General features: G+C 57.4%; 1 protein-coding gene across 6 annotated transcripts in view; it reads left to right on the top strand.

The window, feature by feature from the left end:
* Positions 1-687: 687 nt before the first annotated feature.
* Positions 688-18,631, top strand: part of SMAD7 (SMAD family member 7) — a 30,262-nt gene continuing 12,318 nt past the window's right edge. Inside the window, exons 1-3 of one of the 6 annotated variants that reach the window (XM_059707253.1) lie at positions 689-2,925; positions 4,219-4,272; positions 9,934-10,005. In XM_059707253.1, the coding sequence (XP_059563236.1) occupies positions 2,316-2,925; positions 4,219-4,272; positions 9,934-10,005 (736 nt within the window). In that variant the 5' untranslated portion in view covers positions 689-2,315. Of the gene's footprint in view, positions 2,926-2,998; positions 3,520-4,218; positions 4,273-9,930; positions 10,006-18,631 lie in introns of those variants that run through there. The other 5 variants (XM_059707252.1, XM_059707257.1, XM_059707254.1 and 2 more) reach the window with 5 other exon arrangements.

Raw genomic sequence — 18,631 nt, 5'->3', positions numbered from 1 at the left:
TCACATTCGCGCCGCCTCCCCGCCCTCGGCGGCCCGGCTGTTCCCTCCAGCGCACACCTCCCAGGGCCTCGGTCCAGTCCAGTGTAAATGTCTTTTAAACCGAGACAGCGCTCTCCTCCCCCTTCCCTCCCGCGCAGCCAAGGGATCTGCCGCCAGGGCCTTTAAAACAAAACGAATGAATGAAGCGCTAGGGCAAGCGCGCGGGACAGCCACGGCGAAGCTCCCCGGGCTGGGTCTCCATCGGGCCACCGACCGGCTCGTTCTGCTCCAAAACTCGTCTGCGAAGCCCGCTGGGTGCCCTCGGGGCTTCCCATTTCTCCTCTGATCGGGCCAGATCTCAGTCGACTCTGGGAGCTTCTTTGCTCCCCACCTTTATTCGCACCCCCCACCAAGGTTCCCCTCTCTGCAAACCCCGGAGGGGGTGGCGGTGGCGGGGGGGCGGGGGGAAGAAATAGCTTTTAGAAACCCGATCTGTTGTTTGCGAAACACAATCGCTTTTTTTTTTTTTTAAAGCGACAGGGTGTCTAGACGGCCACGTGACGAGGCCGGAGCCGGGCGCGCCACTGCGCAGTGGAACCAGCAGAGCAGAGGGCCCGCGGGGGGTGGGGGGGGAGGGAGGCGGCGGCGGCTGGGGGCGGGGGAGGGAAGGGGGAGGAAGGAGGAGGGAAGGGGGCGGGGGCGGGAGGCCTTGCGGGAGGCGACGAGCCTGGGGCACACTCACTCGCTCGCACGGCGCGCGGAGGATCCTGTCCCCGAGCCGCGCCAGCCGAGCCAGCCGGGCGCCTTGCTCGGTCCGCTCGCCGCGCCGAGAGAGCTGCTCCAGACAGAGCCAGCCCGCCGGCGCCGAGCTGCCGAGAGCCCGGCCCCAGAGCCCCTGAGTGCGGCGCGGCGAGCCCCCGGAGGCGGCAGAAGGACCCGAGCGCCAGGAGAGGGCGGACGGGGGACAAGGAGGCTCCCGGCGCGACGAGGAGACTCTCAGAGGAGGCGGCGTGAGGACACCGGGGCCTCCTGACGCCGCAGCCGGGTCTAGGCGAGCAGCCCTACCGAGAGCTTGGCGGCCAGCAGCGGCCAGGGGAGGGGGCGCCGGCGGCCCCCGCACTAGCCAGCAGCTTGCGCCCAGGAGGGCGAGAGCGCGCGACCCGCCAGGGGCCCGCTGCCGCCGCCGCGCCGCCCTCCCCCGCGCTGTCAGCCCCGCCGGGCGCCGCCGCCGCCGCAGCATCTTTTGCCTCTGCGCCCCCGCCAGCCCCGAGGAAGTCCCCGCCGAGGACCAGAGCTCCTGGGAGCGAAGGAGGAAAGACCAGAGACTCCCCTAAAACACCCAGATGCAGAGGATTGGAGAAGCCTCGCCAAAGCTTTCTGTGGATTAAAAAGATACACGATTTTTTTTTTCTTTCGGCAGAAGAAACGGAGAGGAAGACCAGCGGGGATCTGCAAGGAAAAAGGGGAGATGTAACTCGTGGATACATTTTTTTCCACCCTTCAAACGTCTTGTTCTACTTTGTAAACATTTTCTTTTTTCTTTTTTTTTTTTTTTAACCCCAGCTCAAGTCTGACGGCCCCAGATCTCCAGTGTGCGAGGAGGTCGTGGTGTTTTTCATTCGGGGCTTTGCATATTTGGTTATTAGATTTTGAGCCTTTATTTCGCCAGACATCTCATGCGGGGTGAAGTCCGCTCGGCCCCCTCCTCCGAGTCTTCGTGTGCACGGAATTTGAGGAGATCCGGTTACTAAGGATATAGAGGAAAAAAATAAATCGCGTGCCTGCTTTTTTAAAAATTGCCTGCTTCTCCCCACCCCCAAATTAAGTTGCTTAGCAAGGGGGAAAGAGGCTTTTACCTCCCTCCAGCAGCTCAGCCGAAAGCCTTCCGTTTTTTGCCCCCGCGGATCTTCCATGTAGGAAGCCGAGGCTGGCGAGCCCGACAGTCGGGAGCCGCTGCGGGGGGGCCTCTTTTTGGGGAGGCGCCGACCCCGGCAAGCTTCGCCGACCCCAGGGAAGCGGCGGCTGCGTTCCTCCGGGGTGCGCCGGGGCCCGAGAGCCGCGCTCGGCGCGGGCCGCGCGGGGTGGGGCAGCCGGAGCGCAGGCCCCCGAGCCCCGGCGGGCGCCTCCGGGCCCCCGCGCGCGCCCCGGCCTCCGGGAGACTGGCGCATGCCACGGAGCGCCCCTCGGGCCGTCGCCGCTCCTGCCCGGGCCCCTGCTGCTGCTGTTGTCGCCTGCGCCTGCTGCCACAACTCGGCGCCCGACTTCTTCATGGTGTGCGGAGGTCATGTTCGCTCCTTAGCCGGCAAACGACTTTTCTCCTTGCCTCCTCGCCCCGCATGTTCAGGACCAAACGATCTGCGCTCGTCCGGCGTCTTTGGAGGAGCCGTGCGCCCGGCGGCGAGGACGAGGAGGAGGGCGCGGGGGGAGGTGGAGGAGGAGGCGAGCTGCGGGGAGAAGGGGCGACGGACGGACGGGCACATGGGGCCGGTGGCAGCGGCGCAGGCAGGGCTGGCTGCTGCCTGGGCAAGGCGGTCCGAGGTGCCAAAGGTCACCATCCCCACCCCCCAGCCGCGGGCACCGGTGCGGCCGGGTGCGCCGAGGCGGATCTGAAGGCACTCACCCACTCGGTGCTCAAGAAACTGAAGGAACGGCAGCTGGAGCTGCTGCTCCAGGCCGTGGAGTCCCGCGGCGGTACGCGCACCGCGTGCCTCTTGCTGCCCGGCCGCCTGGACTGCAGGCTGGGCCTGGGGGCGCCCGCCGGCTCGCAGCCCGCCCAGTCGCCCTCGTCCTATTCGCTCCCCCTCCTGCTGTGCAAAGTGTTCAGGTGGCCGGATCTCAGGCATTCCTCGGAAGTCAAGAGGCTGTGTTGCTGTGAATCTTACGGGAAGATCAACCCCGAGCTGGTGTGCTGCAACCCCCATCACCTTAGTCGACTCTGCGAACTAGGTAAGAAGTTGTTCGGCGCCCACCCCCTCCCCCCGGCGCTGCAGTGATGGAGGAAATGCCCCCGTGAGCTGTGTGTGTGTGGAGCCACCGCTCCGGAGGGGAGTGTCCAGCCCTTCCTGGTGGGAGACTTGGGGACGAGTGAAGAAGGGACCGGGAAACTGGAGGGCGTTCCCGGGGGTTCCCTTACAGATGCTTCTCCTATGCTGTCCCGGTGGCGGCTGTGACGCTGCTCGTGCACACCCTGCAGACAGGCGGTTAGAAATTAGGTGTCCTCACTTCCGGATCAGCTAAGGGGTGCAGAGAGAAGTAGGGGTCACGCCTCCCCCGCACCCGGAAAGGCGTTGAGGTGTGTGGCCGAGTTGGATTCCGGCCAAGCCCGCCAAGGAAGGCTGGGAGAAGCGAGCTGTAAAGGCTGGGAAGTCTCTGCTCCTTTAGTCAATACGGAGAGTCACTCGGGCGCGGGGGCCGGGATACTGCCCTGGCCGCGCAGCTTTAGGGATCTGGGGGCAAAGAGGGTTAGGATGGGAGGCCGGACCCTCACAACTCTGCCCTCCACGCTGCCAGCCCAGGGTCACAGAGAACAAGGAGTCAGAAGTTGGTTGCTCCCTGCTTCCCTTTCTTCCCGCCCCAGAAAACACAGCGTTCACTGTAGGGGGTGGTCTGACGGCCCCCTCGGGAGCTGCCCCTTTCTGCGCTGGGCTTGGATCGAGACCCCAGCCGCCACCTCTCTGTCCGCGCGGCCTCCTCCACTGCTTCCCTTTTTTCTGGGTCTAGGTGCAGGGGGGGGAAGGGTGCGCCCCGGTGCCAACAGAGCCTCCTAAGTTCACCAGCGCACTTGGGGTGTCTCTGGGGTGGGCTGGGAAGGGGAGCCGGGTGCTCCCCCGCGGGTGCCTCCCGGAGCGGCGGGGGCGGTCCGGGGCGGGGGTGTCGGGCGCTGGGAGCGGGGTCTGAAGTTCGGGGACTAGGAAGGGGGGGCTCCGTCGCCCCCCGCCCTGGGAACCGAAGTGCGCGGCCCGCAGAGCCGCGGCGGGCCGGGTGGTTTCCAGCCGGGGCCGGCGGAGCGCCGCGGTGGCGTCCGCAGACGCGGAGGAGCGGAGCCCGCGGCTGGCGCCAGGCGGCCTCTTTTGTTTATCTGACAGCTAAATATCAAGGCGATCACCGCCTCGCGGCCCTGCCTCCAACCCCCACAGCTAAGACAAACAGTTGGGCTGAAAGAATGCCTCTGTTATCGTAAGTTTTTATCTCTGGTTCTCATGGCTCGGCCTTTATTTTCTCTTACTTTCTTAATTCCAGAGTCTCCTCCTCCTCCCTACTCCAGATACCCGATGGATTTTCTCAAACCAACTGGTGAGTGGATGATTTTAAAAATACCCTTCGTCTCTGGAGTGAGACACAGAGCCTCTAGAACGCGGGTTTTTATGTCCTGGCAGCGGCCTGGGGAGGCGCTGGGTTTGCCTGGAGGTGGTTATAGGTTTCCTGTGCTGGAAGTTTGGATTTTTCTGTTTTTGTTGTGGCTGGAGATTATATGTATGCATATATGTATATGTGTGTGTGTGTGTGTGTGTGTGTATAAATTTTTAAAGGGTTTCTTAGATGTGCTTTACGATTTGTTCTTTTTTCCATGTATTTGCACCGGGATCAAATTGGCTCAGGTTTATTAACACGTGGAATTGGATCCACGCAGAAGTGTCTTGGGAGCCAAAGAGGACAGGTTGATGGGAACATTTGGAGGCTTTGTGAGCGCCAGTGGAGTCAGGGGGAAGAATGGATAATTCGGTGGAAGGGAAGGCAGTTTAAAAAGGTGCAGAGAAGACTCTGGTTGGGAGTAAAAGGTTTAGAAGATGTAAGAAACCAAGACAAAACCACCCTCATGGGTTTCCTCTCCTCCCTCCCCGGCAAGTCAGCACTCCTCCCGGATTTTCTCAGAATTCTAGGTCGGGGCTATAAAAGTTTCTGGCATAGCTCTGCCTGCCTGTTGCTTTGTCACCGGGTGGCATGGGGCCAGGCCAAAAGCTCATTGGAGACTGGCACCAGCCCTGTTGTGATTGTCTGCATTCAACTCCTGGCTGGCAGTGCAGGGCTCACCCTATGGAGCTGGCAGTGCCCGGGGGAGTGGAGGGCTGGGGGCAGCGGGGAGGGAGGGTCAGCAAGGCAGGGAAGGCAGGGCCGTGGGGGTGACCATGGGGTGGCCCTGTGTCCAGGAGCCCCTTCTTACGGAGGGAGGTTCCTCAGCTGAAAAGTAGTGATTGTAGCTTTGAAACTCTGTGCTCCGTGTACTGGATGCCTGGAAAATAGAATGTTATTTTTTGCCAAGGTTCTGAGAAAAGTGAAGGGTTGGGCCTCATTTCGCTCTTGGAATTCTACAAGTCCTTCGCCTCCTGAGTTTTGCCTGCTGGGCTTTCCCCCCACTAATTAAAAGTTTTGCTGGGGCGTTGTCATAAATTAAATACTTTAATGAACGGTGTAACCGAAGCCCACAGCCCTCCCGGGACTCCACGCCGCTCCCTCAAGTCGGGCAGGCGTTGCTGCTTGCCTGGTGCCTGCCTAATAAGTGGCCTGCAAAGCATGTGATATTTTGCTTTCGATTTACAAAACACCAGATAAATGGTCATTAATGAGGCGATAACCAGCTCTCTGTATTTGCAGCGAATGTTCACGGAAATTATCAAGCCCTGTTTTCTCAAAGAATAACTTTGACAGGGTTTTTTGGCTTCAAGACCCAGGAATTCTTTCCTGAGGTTAGCTCTCCAAAGGCCACCTCTGTCCTGTTTTTGTTTTTTTCTTCCATAGTCTTCAAATTTGGAAGATTTCCTCAAAAGAGAGACAGACCAGTCACCTTGACCACCCCCCTGGAGTAAAGGCAACTAAGGGTAAAATGTCCCCAGAAACGTATACCCATAGAAGAAAAGGGTTATATTCTCTTGGGTTTCCTGTAGAGATACCGGAATAAGCCTGTTCACCCGATTTAAGCGGCCATCCTGCCAGGCCAGGACATTTCAGTGAGTGGAGTGATATATTTATTCATTAGCAAGTGTTGACATTAGGTAGCAAAATGTGTGTAAACAGAGAAGCCACAAAGACAGGAGTGTGCCATTTCCAAGGGGGAGAAAAGTTCTGCAGATCAGCCAATAGGAAGTGATTAACCTGCCAATCGGAAACTGAAACAGCTGGTTACTCACCCAAAATGCTTTGTGTAAAATAAAACAACAACAACAAAAGGAATGAAGAAACGGTGGTGGTGTTTGAGGACATGGAGGGTGGTAACAGGGGAAGCCCCGGGGAAGGAACTGTCCTGACACTTGGAAGGGGCTGGGGCTGGTTTTGCTGGCTACTCGGGCCAGGGGTGATGAGGTCAGATACACAGATGAGGGGGCTGCCCAGGTTTTTCTCCTCACCTTATACGTGGGAGAAGAATATTTGGCTGGGGAATTTAGATCTGCCACTTACATGCATTCTTTATTACTAAAAGTTTTAAAATAGATTTCAGAGAGGAAGGGAGAGAGAAACATCAGTGATGAGAGAGAATCAGTGACCCGCTGCCTCCTGCACACTCCACACTGGACCTGCAACCCGGGCATGTGCCCTGACCGGGAATCGAACCCTGACCTCCTGGTTCATAGGTTCACTGAGCCACGCCGGCTGGGCTGCCACTTACATTCTTAAGTTTCTAAGCTCTGGGTGGAATTTTTGGTCTTGGGTTACTAGGTGAGAACCAGTCATAAGGCTTTTACAATGGACAACTGTTAAAATCTTAACCAGTTGCGCAACTCAGGGAATCCTTTCTGTGAAGTCTTCCAACTTGAGAAGCGGCAGCGGGAAGGGGGCTGGATCCTAACCTGCAGCTGTCAGAGGGACCCGGGGCTGAAAGCCACGCTCCGTTTTGCTGTGGTTCACTGCCCCCTCGGTGAGGGCCTGACGTTTGTTGACCTGGGTACCAGGTGGTCCCAGCCAGCAGCATTTTCTGGGAAGGAGCGTTAGAGTAGACATGGCTGAACCTAGGGACAGGGTGGCTGTGTGTCCTGGGGCAATCAGAAGGGATGAAGACCCCCTCCTTCCCTCATTGCGCAAAGGGTAAGGGCATGGTGTTTGCAGTTAGATCTCACTTCATGGAGACCCTAGGGTGGCTCTTGTGCCCCCATGGTTTGAAGCATGGCTGGGGACGGGGGCTGTTGCTGGGGGTTAGGCCCAGGGAGCTAGTGTTCATTGGCAGGTGGAGCCTCCAAGTCCAGTTGAGAAGTTAGGGCCCTAACCTGCCTTTACCTGCTAACTCAGCCTACTCTGACCTTTTCCAGGCCTCTTTATAAATCCAGATGGTCAAAGAGTTACCATTCATTTGCTCAGTTTTTGCTTCATTCATTCATTCATTCTGCAGGCCTGGTGATGTGCCTGCCTAAAAACTGGGACACTTCCAATGCAGTAGGTTGTCCTTCTGTGACCAGGGTTATGGATTGGGGCAGAGCTGGCACGCTCCGTGTTTGGTGGTGGTGGTGGCGGCCATGGGTCCTCTGTCCTGGATAGCATTTAGGAAGCTCGGAACTAAGTTGACAAGACTATCCTGGCTCTGGACACCTTGTACTCTTCCACTGATCCCCAGGCTTGCATCTCCTAGGACAGTGGTCTCCAACCGGTGGTCCGCGGACCCAGTGGTCCGTGAGGTCCAAAAGGTTCGAAAGGTTGGCGACCGCTGTTCTAGGACTCTCGCTGCTGGGAGAGGGAGTGAGCTCCCCCAGGCCCCACACTTGCTGGGTGCTTGGCAGTGTTTAGGCTTTAGGAGTGTGTGCCAGCCTGGGCTCTGGGGAGTGGGCATCACCGGCCGAAGCGGAGCCCCTGGCTTTGCAGCTGTTCTCTGGCTGAGCAAGCGATGGAGGTGTGGCTGCCTTGACCTTACTTTACCAGCCTTGGCCGTAGCTTGGGGCCAGTCTGGATGCGGAAGCCTCTTGGCCTGCCTGCTGCAGGGCAGGGAGCGTTTGGGACAGGTGCTGAACCCTTGGGCATGGCCCAGCGCACCGGGTGGTCCCTTGGGCTAGTCAATGACGCCTCAGTTTACCTGGGTGCCAGTAGAACAGGTATACTTTGCTGCTTCACAGGGGTGGTAGGGAGGCCTAATTAATGTTTGTAAATCCCTCCTGAGATCAAAGACTCTGCAGAAGGGCAGAGCACCATTTCATAAAAACGCTTGTGGTTGCCAGTGCGGAGCTGGCTTACCTTTGATCTGAGACAGGCCGACACCCTGAATGTGGTCCCAGCTCTGCTCTGAGAGGCCGGGCCCTTCCTTTGAAACACACCTTGCCCTGGGATTCAGCCAGCCAGGACTGGGTGGGGGGAGCAGAGCAGAGCGGAGCGCCCTGGATAAGTCATCGTGGTTGATGTGGGAGTGTCTTCCATTTGGGGGTAGGTAGCAGCCAATCTGTAGAACATGCAAAGACCATCCAAGTAGCTTAGAAAGTGCAGGGGGACGCACCATGCAACAAGCAACTCCATTTCCTGCCCTCCCCCATTGTTTTCCATTTGATTAAGTGTATCCTGTAAAACTGTATATTCCTGTTAGGAATTGTACTTTACACTGATACAATGAGATCAGACACAGGCTCTCCCTTCCCTGCCTCCCACCACTCCTCGTTTCCCCCTCTCCGGGTGAAGAGAGTTCTTGAAAAGTTGTTTTTCCAGCCTGAGAGAATGCCACAGAATGCTGGAGAGGGATGAGAGAGAGCCGAGGGGGGTAGGCAGCAGAAACCCAGAGGTGCCTGGGCGTTACCTGTAGGCCCCCTACCTCCCTTTATCAGGTCATGGAAACAGCTGCCGGGCTAGTAAAAGGCTCCCGTGGGCTACTGGCCTCCGGACTGTTCTTTTGCTTGGTTTCCTATTGACCAAGTGGTTTCAGTGGGAAACTGTAACGCTCATCCAGGTACCTCCTGCTAGTGGCCTGGGCTGGGGACCGGCATCTGCAACGCCCACCCTGATGTGGTGTTTGCTGCCCAGCCGGAAGCCCCTTCTCTGAGCCAGCCTTTCTCGCTGGACTTGAGTAAGACGGGGTCTGGTGTAGTTTTGTTTCCTGGGACTGATTAGTTCTGATTTGTGGGCATTATTTTTTGTTTGGTTTTCATTGCTTGGCGGGAAGTTGGCAAGTCTGTCTGTCGATTTCTCAGCTCGGTTTGTCATTATTCTCATTGGCTCTCAGGTCACTGGGGCTAGTACCTGAGGGTTCCAGAGTATAGTGAGCACAGACAGGATCTGAAGGGAACTCACGTGCTGGGTGCCAGCAAGCGAGGGCAGAGAGCCTTGCAGGCCCGGGGTTGCCCGGGAAGGTTTCCAGAGATGGGGAGTGTGGACTAGACCTGGAAGCAGGTAGAGAGCATTTCCCCTCCGGCTGGGAGTCTTGCTGGGAATGTTCTTGCTCTTGATCTGGTGGTGGCTCTACACAGGTGCAGGCATGAGTACAGGCCATGGAGTTATACCTGAGAGGTGGATTCTCTCCTGTGTTTGTTGCACCTCAGTTAAAAAGGAGAAAAAAGCCCCTATAGCCCAGCCCCCGTCTCGAGAAAGTCCTAAGAACTGGGAAGTTTGTCTTGAAAAAGATGAGGGTGAGACATTGGACCATGGGGGTGGCAGAGAGACCCCTGGGTCCAGGCAAGGAGGCCCTGGGATCCGTGGCAAGGGAGACGGCCGCCAGGGTTGAGAGTCAGAACCTGAGCCCCCTTTGACCTTGGCAGCTACCTGGTTTCCTCAATGGGGGAGAAATTCCAGCCAGTCTGCGATGGAGCCTGACTTGACTAATGATTAACTGGCCTCGGAGGAGCCCAGACGGGGGACAGGGTGCTGTGGTCTGTCTTATGATGGGCAGCGAGCCCTGAGCGGCCCATTCATACTCAGCCTCGTGGCTGGGAGTCAGCTGTTTGGAATGTGTGGTTTCTCTTTAATGCTGGTTAGAATGTGCTTAAAAATTAATCTTGGTGTTTTTATTTATTTGTGTATTAATTTCTTTCTCTCCCCTTTTCAAATCCGCAGCAGACTGTCCAGATGCTGTGCCTTCCTCCGCTGAAACAGGGGGAACGAATTATCTGGCCCCTGGGGGGCTTTCAGGTAAGACACCTTCTCGGATTTTCCTGGCAAATTCCAAGACCTTGAAATTACTGGAGACGGAGGAAGGCGGGGGAGGGGAGGGGTGGCCAGCCTTCTGTCACCCCAGCTGGTCTGGGATTCTCACTTTCCTGTGCATTAAACTGGATGTGATCTTGGTGTCGCTGGGGCCCTTCAGCTCATCATTCTGAAGCCCCTGACACACCAGGACACAGGGCCGCTCCCTGGATGAGGAAATGGGGTCCACCTGGGACGGGTGTTGTGCTGTGTTTTATGGTTGTTGTTAAGCAACTCCTGGCTGGGGGCTTCCACTTGGCGACCTTGTTGTCATTAGTTCATAGGTTTCAGCTCTTGTTTTTGCTCTTGTCATGTGGGCTTTGGGCGTCTCCAAGGGGAAGGGTCCGCTTTTCGGGAACTTGTCGAAGACAGATCCCAAGTGTAGGAGGGGCATTCAGAGCAGAAGCCCTTGGTGCCTCTCCAAGTCCTGATTCCCCATCCAGCTCAGGGCCGGATGCCGGATGCCAGCGACAGGGTCTGGGCACAGACACAGGCACTCACACTGCTGCTTCCCAGGAGGAGGGAGGGTTTTCCTTAGAGCTGGGGGTTATGGGATTGGATGAGGGGCCTTGGGTCGCCCGAGCATCATGGTCCCTGAGAGAGGAGAAGAGAGTGATAAACTCGGAGAAACTCACTAGCGATGTACCTGAGAGGCATTGCTGTTCTTTTCCAAAGCCATCCTGTTTCCACCTGTCTTTCCCGCCCCAGGATGCCACCACTGGATTTTCTAAAAACTAGCTACAGCAAGAGGAAAGTAACCTGGGGGAACATTCCAGCAGAGTCTGGGCATTTGTCCTTTCTTGCCTTTGTTTGGGGCACTGGTGTAGGACCATGGCGGCTCAGAGGGAACCTGTAAGACTGTCTGTGGGGGGCTGTGGTGCATCCTCTCCTGTGAGGTGCCCGACTGCTCGAGCGTCGCTCAGGCCCAGGTCACCCCAGACAGTCCGGCCCAGCGCCTCTCCAGGAGTGGAGCTTGCTAGAGTGTCTTTGGGGAGACCTTGTTTGTTTTTATTTCTATGCAGTATATACTCTGAGTGTTATCTGAGACAGAAGGGATTGTTGACTCAAAGCTCCCAATGAAAACTGAGCTGGACAAAGTGGGACCCCCAGAGCGGGGAGGGAGGAGGGGAGTGAGCCGGAGCTTGCGAGGAGGGGAGGCCACGCGGGAACGCGGGAACTGTGTCTCTTCTGCTTTCTAAGGCTCCGAGAGTTCCTGAAAGAAAGAAGGCCACGGAGAGGAAAGGGTCTGGGCAAAATAACACTGAGGATGCTGTTAGATGGTTTTGTTTTTTAAATCCTGAGCATGCAGGAGGCACCCAGCCTCTCTGAACCACATGAAGTAAGCAGGGGAAGTGGCAGCTTTTGAAAGGGGGCCTTGGGAAGGCTTGTCTGATTGATAACATCTTGTCTGTCTCCTCTGCTGGAGGAAGTGACGACACCTCCCTGTGCGCCCCACAGCTGAGCATTGCGACCCACTAAACAGGACACCCCACGGAGCCCCTTCTGAGATGGGTGGGCTTCTTGTCCCAAAAGCTTTTCCAGTTCTAGAAAGAAACGGGGTGTGTGTGTGTGTGTGTGTGTAAAACAGTTATTAATCCTGCCCCCCCCCCCCCCCCCCCCCGTAATTGCAACCAGTTAGATGAATGAGGAGCTGCTAGGAAGGCGTGCTTGCCTCTGAAGGGATCCCGTGGTTTAACAAAACTGCAAGAAGGAAAAAAAGGGGGGGCCTAACATGAAAGAGCATTTGTTTTGAATTTCAGCTCTTGATTTACTAATTCCCAAGGCTTCAAAGTTTGAGCTCTTTCTTCTTTCCGTTCGGAGTTGGAGCAGTTTATTAATAATGTGCCGCGGGGGGGAATTGAAGAAATTGTGTTTTGGGTTGGTGCCCGCGGTTTGGGGGTGTCTGGAGGGGAGGCCATGGGCATGGAGAAAACCTAGGGTTACACCCTTTGCATCGAGAATGCCCCCCAAAAGATGATTGTACTGGCCGGGGGCCAGGGCAGAGGGTTTTGTAAATGGAGACGGCCCAAACCTCCTCCTCTGCAAGAAGTTGATCTTTCCATGGGGGGGTGGGGGGCAGGGCGGGGTGTGTCTGCCTTGCAGAGGATGAGGCCATTGGGGGCTGCGGTGGCTGCAGAGCCGGGGTGGGGGCCTTGGGCAGGGGAAGGGGTTAGCAGAGGTAGGAGGGTGAGAGCCTGCTTTGGGGATGGGGAGGTGGGCATCAAGGTGCGAGCGGTGAAAGCGCCCACCAGGATTGCCCCCTCCTTCCCCTCCTCCGCCTTGAAATAACCTCTCTGAGTGTCTCTTTCACAGGCCCTGTGTGCTGTTTTCCTTCCTGTCCTGCCCCGGCCGAGAGCGGCCTTAATGAATGGGGCTCAGTTTAGGGTGGGCGGCAGGTCGGCAGCGGGAGCCAGGGCTTGATGCTCTTGGCACGGGAAGAAGGGAATGAAAAACAGCCGAATGTGAAAATGCGGGCCTCGGCGGTGGGGGTGGGGCTGTGCTCAAAGGCATGCCCCTCCCGAAATGCAGGGCGATTCCAAGGCGGGCCCTTCCCTTTCCTGCGAGGAAGGGGAGAGGAAGGGGAGTGGGCGGCCGGAGCCCTGGGAGCCGGCCTGCTGGCTGCGGGTCGGAATTCCAGCCTCGCAGCGGGGCTGGCCGGGGACAGGCCCTGGCCTTCGGGCCTGCGGCGAGCCGACCCCACCCCTGCACGCTTCCCCGGGCTGGGAAAACGGCACATTTTTAGAAGGCTGGGACTCGGTTCCAGGAGGTCGTACTTTCATTTCTGACAGCCAGCGCTCCGAGACAGATGGATTGCTCCACGCATGGCGGGTGGGGGGGCCGGCGGGGGGGTTGGGGGGTGCGTACATGCGCACCAGCGAGCTGTGCTGCCGACTCCCCGCTAGCCGGTCGCGTGCACAGACCCACGAGCAGACAGATGCCCGCAGGCGGGTCTGGGACGGGCCTGGGCCCCTCTCGCATGGGGTCGATGGCCTTGAGCATGTGCGCTTTGGGGTCAGGGAGTGAGTGAGTGAGTGTGGGTGGGTGGGTGGGTCCTGAATTGTGGCCCGAGTTCGGTGCCTTTTGAAAGGCATCCGACTCTACGACTCCAGAAGCGGCCCTTGCTGCTGGGAGGCGTCCTGGCCTAGGAAGACCCGCCTGGGGAGGGGTGGTCTGACCCTGACAGGAGCTTCCAGGTTCGGCTTGCTGTTGGAAATGGAGGGGATTGGCTCCCAGAGCTTTCGCTGTGTCTCTGGTGATGGAACGCATGTGCTAGACGCTGTCATCTCTGCAGCTCCCATCTGTGGTTGCAGGGAGGGGCTTCTATTGAGCGTGCCTGCTATCCTGGTTTGGGGGAGGGTGAAAGAAGCACCCTTTCACTTGGAAGTTAGTTGTAGGTTATTCACCGGTTCTCCGGCCTCCTCCTTGATCTACTGCTTGCCTGGAGCTGGCTGGGCCTCACCCCTGCAGACCTCCCCGGTGGGGCAGGGCGTGGAGGCCAGCCACCACTTGCACGTGTTTAAACTTCCAAAGAGATGGCACTCTGGGCTCCCAGGAGGGCGGTGGGAGGCTCTGTCCCACCATCCCAAGGGAGGCCAACTCCTTTGCTAGGTCTTAAGGCCCTTGTAGAGTTTTGTCTGAGTCCGTGGTCGGCAAACTGGCCCCTTGAGTGTTGCTCTTCCACAAAATACCACGTGCGGGCACGCATGCACAGTACGATTGAAACTTCGTGGCCCGTGCCACGGGGCCGAAGAGCCGCATGTGACTCGCGAGCCGGGGTTTGCCGACCACTGGTCTGAGTGATGGGAGTGTCCTTACAACAGTAGCCCCTTCCGGAACCCTCCTTGATCCCTGTTGTCATCCATAGGAGTCTTCAGAAATACCTGTATGATCTGAAAATTGGGTCCTGGCTCAGTCCAAGTAGCTTGGGGAAGCTTGCTCCATTTTTTAAGGAAAGCTATTCAGCCTCATGTGAACAATTATGTATTGTCTGGCTTGGGTTGGTGATGGCAAACTGGGAACCCCGGCGGCTGTGGCTGGGTTTTTGGGGTCTCCTTCCCCTGCCTGGAAACAAGCAGCCTGTGGTTGCACTGAGCTCTCTGATGCCAGGTGGGGGTGGGGAGGTGGATTGAACTCATCCAAGTAGCCAAGAGCATTAGGCTTGGAGGGATGAGTCAGATGGACCAGCACATGTGACCCTTCCCTACTCCCCAGGCCATGGTGAGAAGTGACAGTCTAATCTCTAGGGACCCAGTCCATATCTCGCTAAATGCCAGCATAGTGACTCAGGGCTAGGGCCCGCTCACCTGGGGCACACCCACGCCGTGAAGACCAGTCCCGGACAGCAGCTCGGGCTGTGGGCTGCCGCCCTCTGGAGAAGGGCTCACTGCTAAAACCCCTTTTGTCCCAGAAAGAATGAGGCTGACGGTCAGGCAGGGGTTAAATGCAGGGTGGCAGCATTTAAAGTCTGGGGCAGATGTGGGCTGCTCTGCCTGCCAGACTAGATGGGCTGCTGCCTCATGCATCCTGTTGTTGAGGCAGAACAGGCCACGGCGAAGGGGGAGAGGGTCAGGGGAGGACTAGGTGCTGGTGTAGCTTTTGGCTGTGGTCTAGCACACCGCCCCCCCCCCCCCCCCCGGGCCTTGTCTTAGCAGAGCCTGGCTGGGGCTGGGTTATACTTGAAGACCTGTGGGCCCTGACTGGTTTGGGTCAGTGACTGGAATCTCCTGAATCACAGTCTGTTGGTGGGGTGCTGGCACCCATAGTTTTTGTAGGCAAGTTGGGGAACCCCAGGTGTAAGGGGTGGGAGGCTCTGTGTTCCCGCGGGGAGTTTCTTCCGTGGCGGAGCAGGTTTTCTGTGATTCTATGCAGTGGCCTCCCCTTATGCACCGTTTCATTTTCTGCGGATTCAGTTTCCCAGAAATAAAGCAGTTCCTAAGGTTTATATTGCGCCCCCTCTGAGGAGTGTGATGAAATCTCTCTCCATCTCATCCCATCCCTCCCCTCCTCCATGAATCGGCCCTTTGTCCGGGGTCTCCGTAGGGTAGACACTGCCTGGTGGCCTCCCAGTGATCAGATCCACCCTCACTTCACTTCCTGGTGGCCCCGCAGTGTAAGAGCAGTGACGCCGGTGGTGGGAGTGGGCCACAGAGAAGCCTACAGAGCTTCCTTCAAGTGGAAAGGTGGCCGTCCTCAACTTACACCATCACGAGAAGGACGGTGAACAGTACAAGGCAGTTCGAGAGAGGCCACACTCACACAAGTTGTGTTACAGTACGTTGTCATTGTGAACCTGTTCCTGTACCTACTTTATCAATTAAACCATCACAGGTCTGTCTGTCTAGGGAGAAACATAGTATATATGGGGTTTGGAACTATCCTTGGTTTCAGGCATCCACTAGGGCAGTGGTCGGCAAACTGCGGCTCTCGAGCCACCTGGGGCTCTTCCACAAAATACCGGCTCTTCCACAGAATACCGACTTCTGCACAAGTTTCAGTAGCACTGCACGTGTGTGCCCGCACGTGGTATTTTGTGGAAGAGCCACACTCAAGGGGCCAAAGAGCCGCATGTGGCTCTCGAGCCGCGGTTTGCCGACCACGGCACTAGGGGTCTTGGAACGTATCCCCCTCAGATAAGGGGAGCCTGCTGTATGTGCTGCCGTAGTGAAGCATCTGAGTGCCTAGCTTTTTGAGCCCCTCCCCAAATAAGGCTTTTGCTTGATTGCAGAAACTTGACGAGGTGTATTCACGCTGTGTCTTTGACGAAGAAGTGGCCCATGGGACAGGCTTTCCCTTTGGGGTGATAAGAATGCCCTGGAACCCGATAGTGGTGCTGGTTGCGCAGTTCTGAGAACGCTCTCCATGTCACTTTGTGGTAAATTCCATGTTGCGGGTAGTTTGCCGCAACTTTAAAAAGCAGTGCCTGGTGGCAGCTTTTAAGCACATGCCGATATTTAGATAATCAATAAAAAACAGCGACTCTGAGGATAAAAATGGGGAGATACCTGTTGGCTGCCTGGGGTCCACTGTTGCTAGACACCTGTTTCCAAAGCACCTCTGAGGTCTCCTGGGGCTGGGGTGTGCGTCGATGAGCCCAGCTCTCTGACTCGGTTTACCTGAAGGAGAGTGCCCTATGGTGTGTTTTTCGAGCCTGACCTTTCTGAATGGGAGGTGCCTGCATGGGTTCCCCACCAGCTCGAGGCAGAGGCGGTCTCCCAAAGCCGGGGGTCCCCCCGACCTCACGCTGGCTGATCAGACCCCTCCTGTGGCCCTGCTGCCGGAGCCCCGGTCCCCCTGGTCAGCGTGACAGCCTCGCCCAGGTTCTAGGGCCGCGGCGGAGGCGGGAGGCGCGCCGGGAGCCCTCCCTCCGCGGGAGCCGAGAGGATACTGTACAGCGCGGCCGCCGGGAGGTCACCACTGGCCCTACCATCCTTCTCGCTCGTGTTGAATGGCGAGCCCGAGCCTGGCGGCCTGCCTACTGTCACGGAGAGGCTTCCTCTCCGGGCTATTTTCAGCGGGAAGATATTATTAACTGCTGAGGCACGGCTCTGGATTTAGTGGCTAGCACACCGGGGAAGCAACCATCACCTGGTGGTGGCCACGCCACCGAACACGCTGGCTCGTTGGGGGGACTTGGCTGCCTCCCGTCCCCTCCACTTCTCCCCACGGGGACCCGGGCCCTGGCCTCGTCCCTGGGGAAACTGACTGTAGACCCAGTACCTGCCGAAGAGAGAACGAGGCTCTTTTTTCTTAAGCCTCCTCTTCCCAGGAGTAGAAAATGATAGTGTTTATATTCTAAGACGGGGAGGTTTGGGGACAGGGACGGGGCACTGGGTGGAAAAAAAGGAACTTTCTATAGCGTTCAGGACGGGGGTTTAAAACAGGGCGATAACTTTCACCTTGTAAGCGGACAGGAAATATTGGGACAAGACAGGAAATTGCATCATGCCTTTTATGAGAAGAACTCCAGAAAAAAGTTGTTCCGTGAGAGGTAGTGGCCGGCCCGGTTCACCCCCTTCTTCCCTTCCAACCCCGAGAACTTTGCGGCCCTTTAAGAAAGAGGTTGTTTGAGAACTTTATGTTATTTTTATTATTTCAAAAAATATTTTACCAGAAGGGTCACCTTCAGTTGAAATGTTCGCAGCAGGCTTCGCTCCCGGTTCACTAAGGAATCTTTCAGGACTTGCAGCTTCCTTCCCGGGGCGGGCGGCGGGGCCAGGCTGCGCTTGGCTGGAAGCGAGTTTTGGTTTGGCTGTGCAGCCCTCCGCACTGAGCCCCACCCTGTGTCATTAGCTCTGTTTTAACTTGCAAAAAAAAAAAAAGTCGTATGTATTTTATTTTGGTGGGGTTGGGTAGGCATTTCCTCACGCCCTCCGTCCTTTCGCCCTGGGGTCTCCTTCCCCTAAGTGGAGGTGCCTGGCATCGGCGGGTTGGAACTCAGGGCTGCTTTTATTGCCCCTGAATTGCCCCTGCCCTCTACCCCCTGCCCCCCCACCCCCCACCCCCAGTTCCTTAACTCCTGAGACTGTTTGTAGGGCACCAGTGGGAGTGGGGAGGAAATAGGCAGCAGAGTGTCCCTGGGACAGCCAAGCCCTGTGGCTGTGCTCTGTTCTAGGGGGAGGGGGCTTCCCCCAGAAAGAGAACTGGCCACAGTCCGGCCCCATGGTGGTGTGTGTGGACTAGATGATGTTGACCTGGGTATGAAAACGGTTTCCATGGACTCCTCTCTGGGCTTCTAAGCCAGATGATGCCATTGTTCTAGTGACCTGGGACAGGCCCCACCTGTGCTACCGAGACGCTGGAGACAGAAAGAAAGCCGTGTGTGCGTGTGCGTGTGTGTGTGTGTGTGTGTGTGTGTGTGTGTGTGTGTGGCCTGCTTGCTCCCCACTGCCCCCCTCCCCCCAGCTTTTTCCCTTAGCGTGCGGGGTTTTGTTTTCATAACACGACGAGAGCCCTGGGGTGTGTAAAAGCATTGTTGAACACTCGGGGAGGGTAACTTGTCCAAACAGAGCAGGGCGCCAAGGCAGAACGCTGTGGGCAGGTGGTGTGCCCACAGAGGTTGCCGGGCCGGCGCCTGGCTTGGAGATGCCTCTCAGGACCCACGCAGCTGTCTGGGAAGTCGCTGAGGACAGGGGTTGCCCTCTTGCCATCTCCACGGGGAGCCCAGGACAGAGCCTGGGCCTTTCTGGCTGACCCCTGCCTGCCTGGAAGGCACGGTTCCTTCCAGGGTGGGTTCACACGTGTCTTCCTCTGCCAGGTGTAAAGCAGGGCTGGCCGGCTGCTTTGAAGCCAGCATGTCTCTGGCTCATTCATTTAGCAACTATTTATTGAGCATCTACTATGTGCCGGGCACTCTGGGGCATGGAGACTGCAGTTCTTGGGCCCTGATAGAATGAAGGGCGGCAGATGAGGTGGCTTCTCTGAAGGTGCTGTTGGGTGAGTGACGCGGACCCAGGCGGGGGGCTGCTTTCCAGGCAATCTCTCCAGGACAGAAGGAGCCAGGTCCCGTGGGCTCGGAGCCAGGCCTAGGGGTGCATGGACAGACCCCTGGGGTGATGGGAGCTCGCAAGGCAGG

This window comes from Myotis daubentonii, chromosome 8 (genome assembly GCF_963259705.1).
Source record: "Myotis daubentonii chromosome 8, mMyoDau2.1, whole genome shotgun sequence".
NCBI classification, from domain to species: Eukaryota; Metazoa; Chordata; class Mammalia; order Chiroptera; family Vespertilionidae; genus Myotis; species Myotis daubentonii.
Note: the sequence above shows the minus strand (reverse complement) of the source record. Positions and strands in the feature narration are given on the sequence as shown.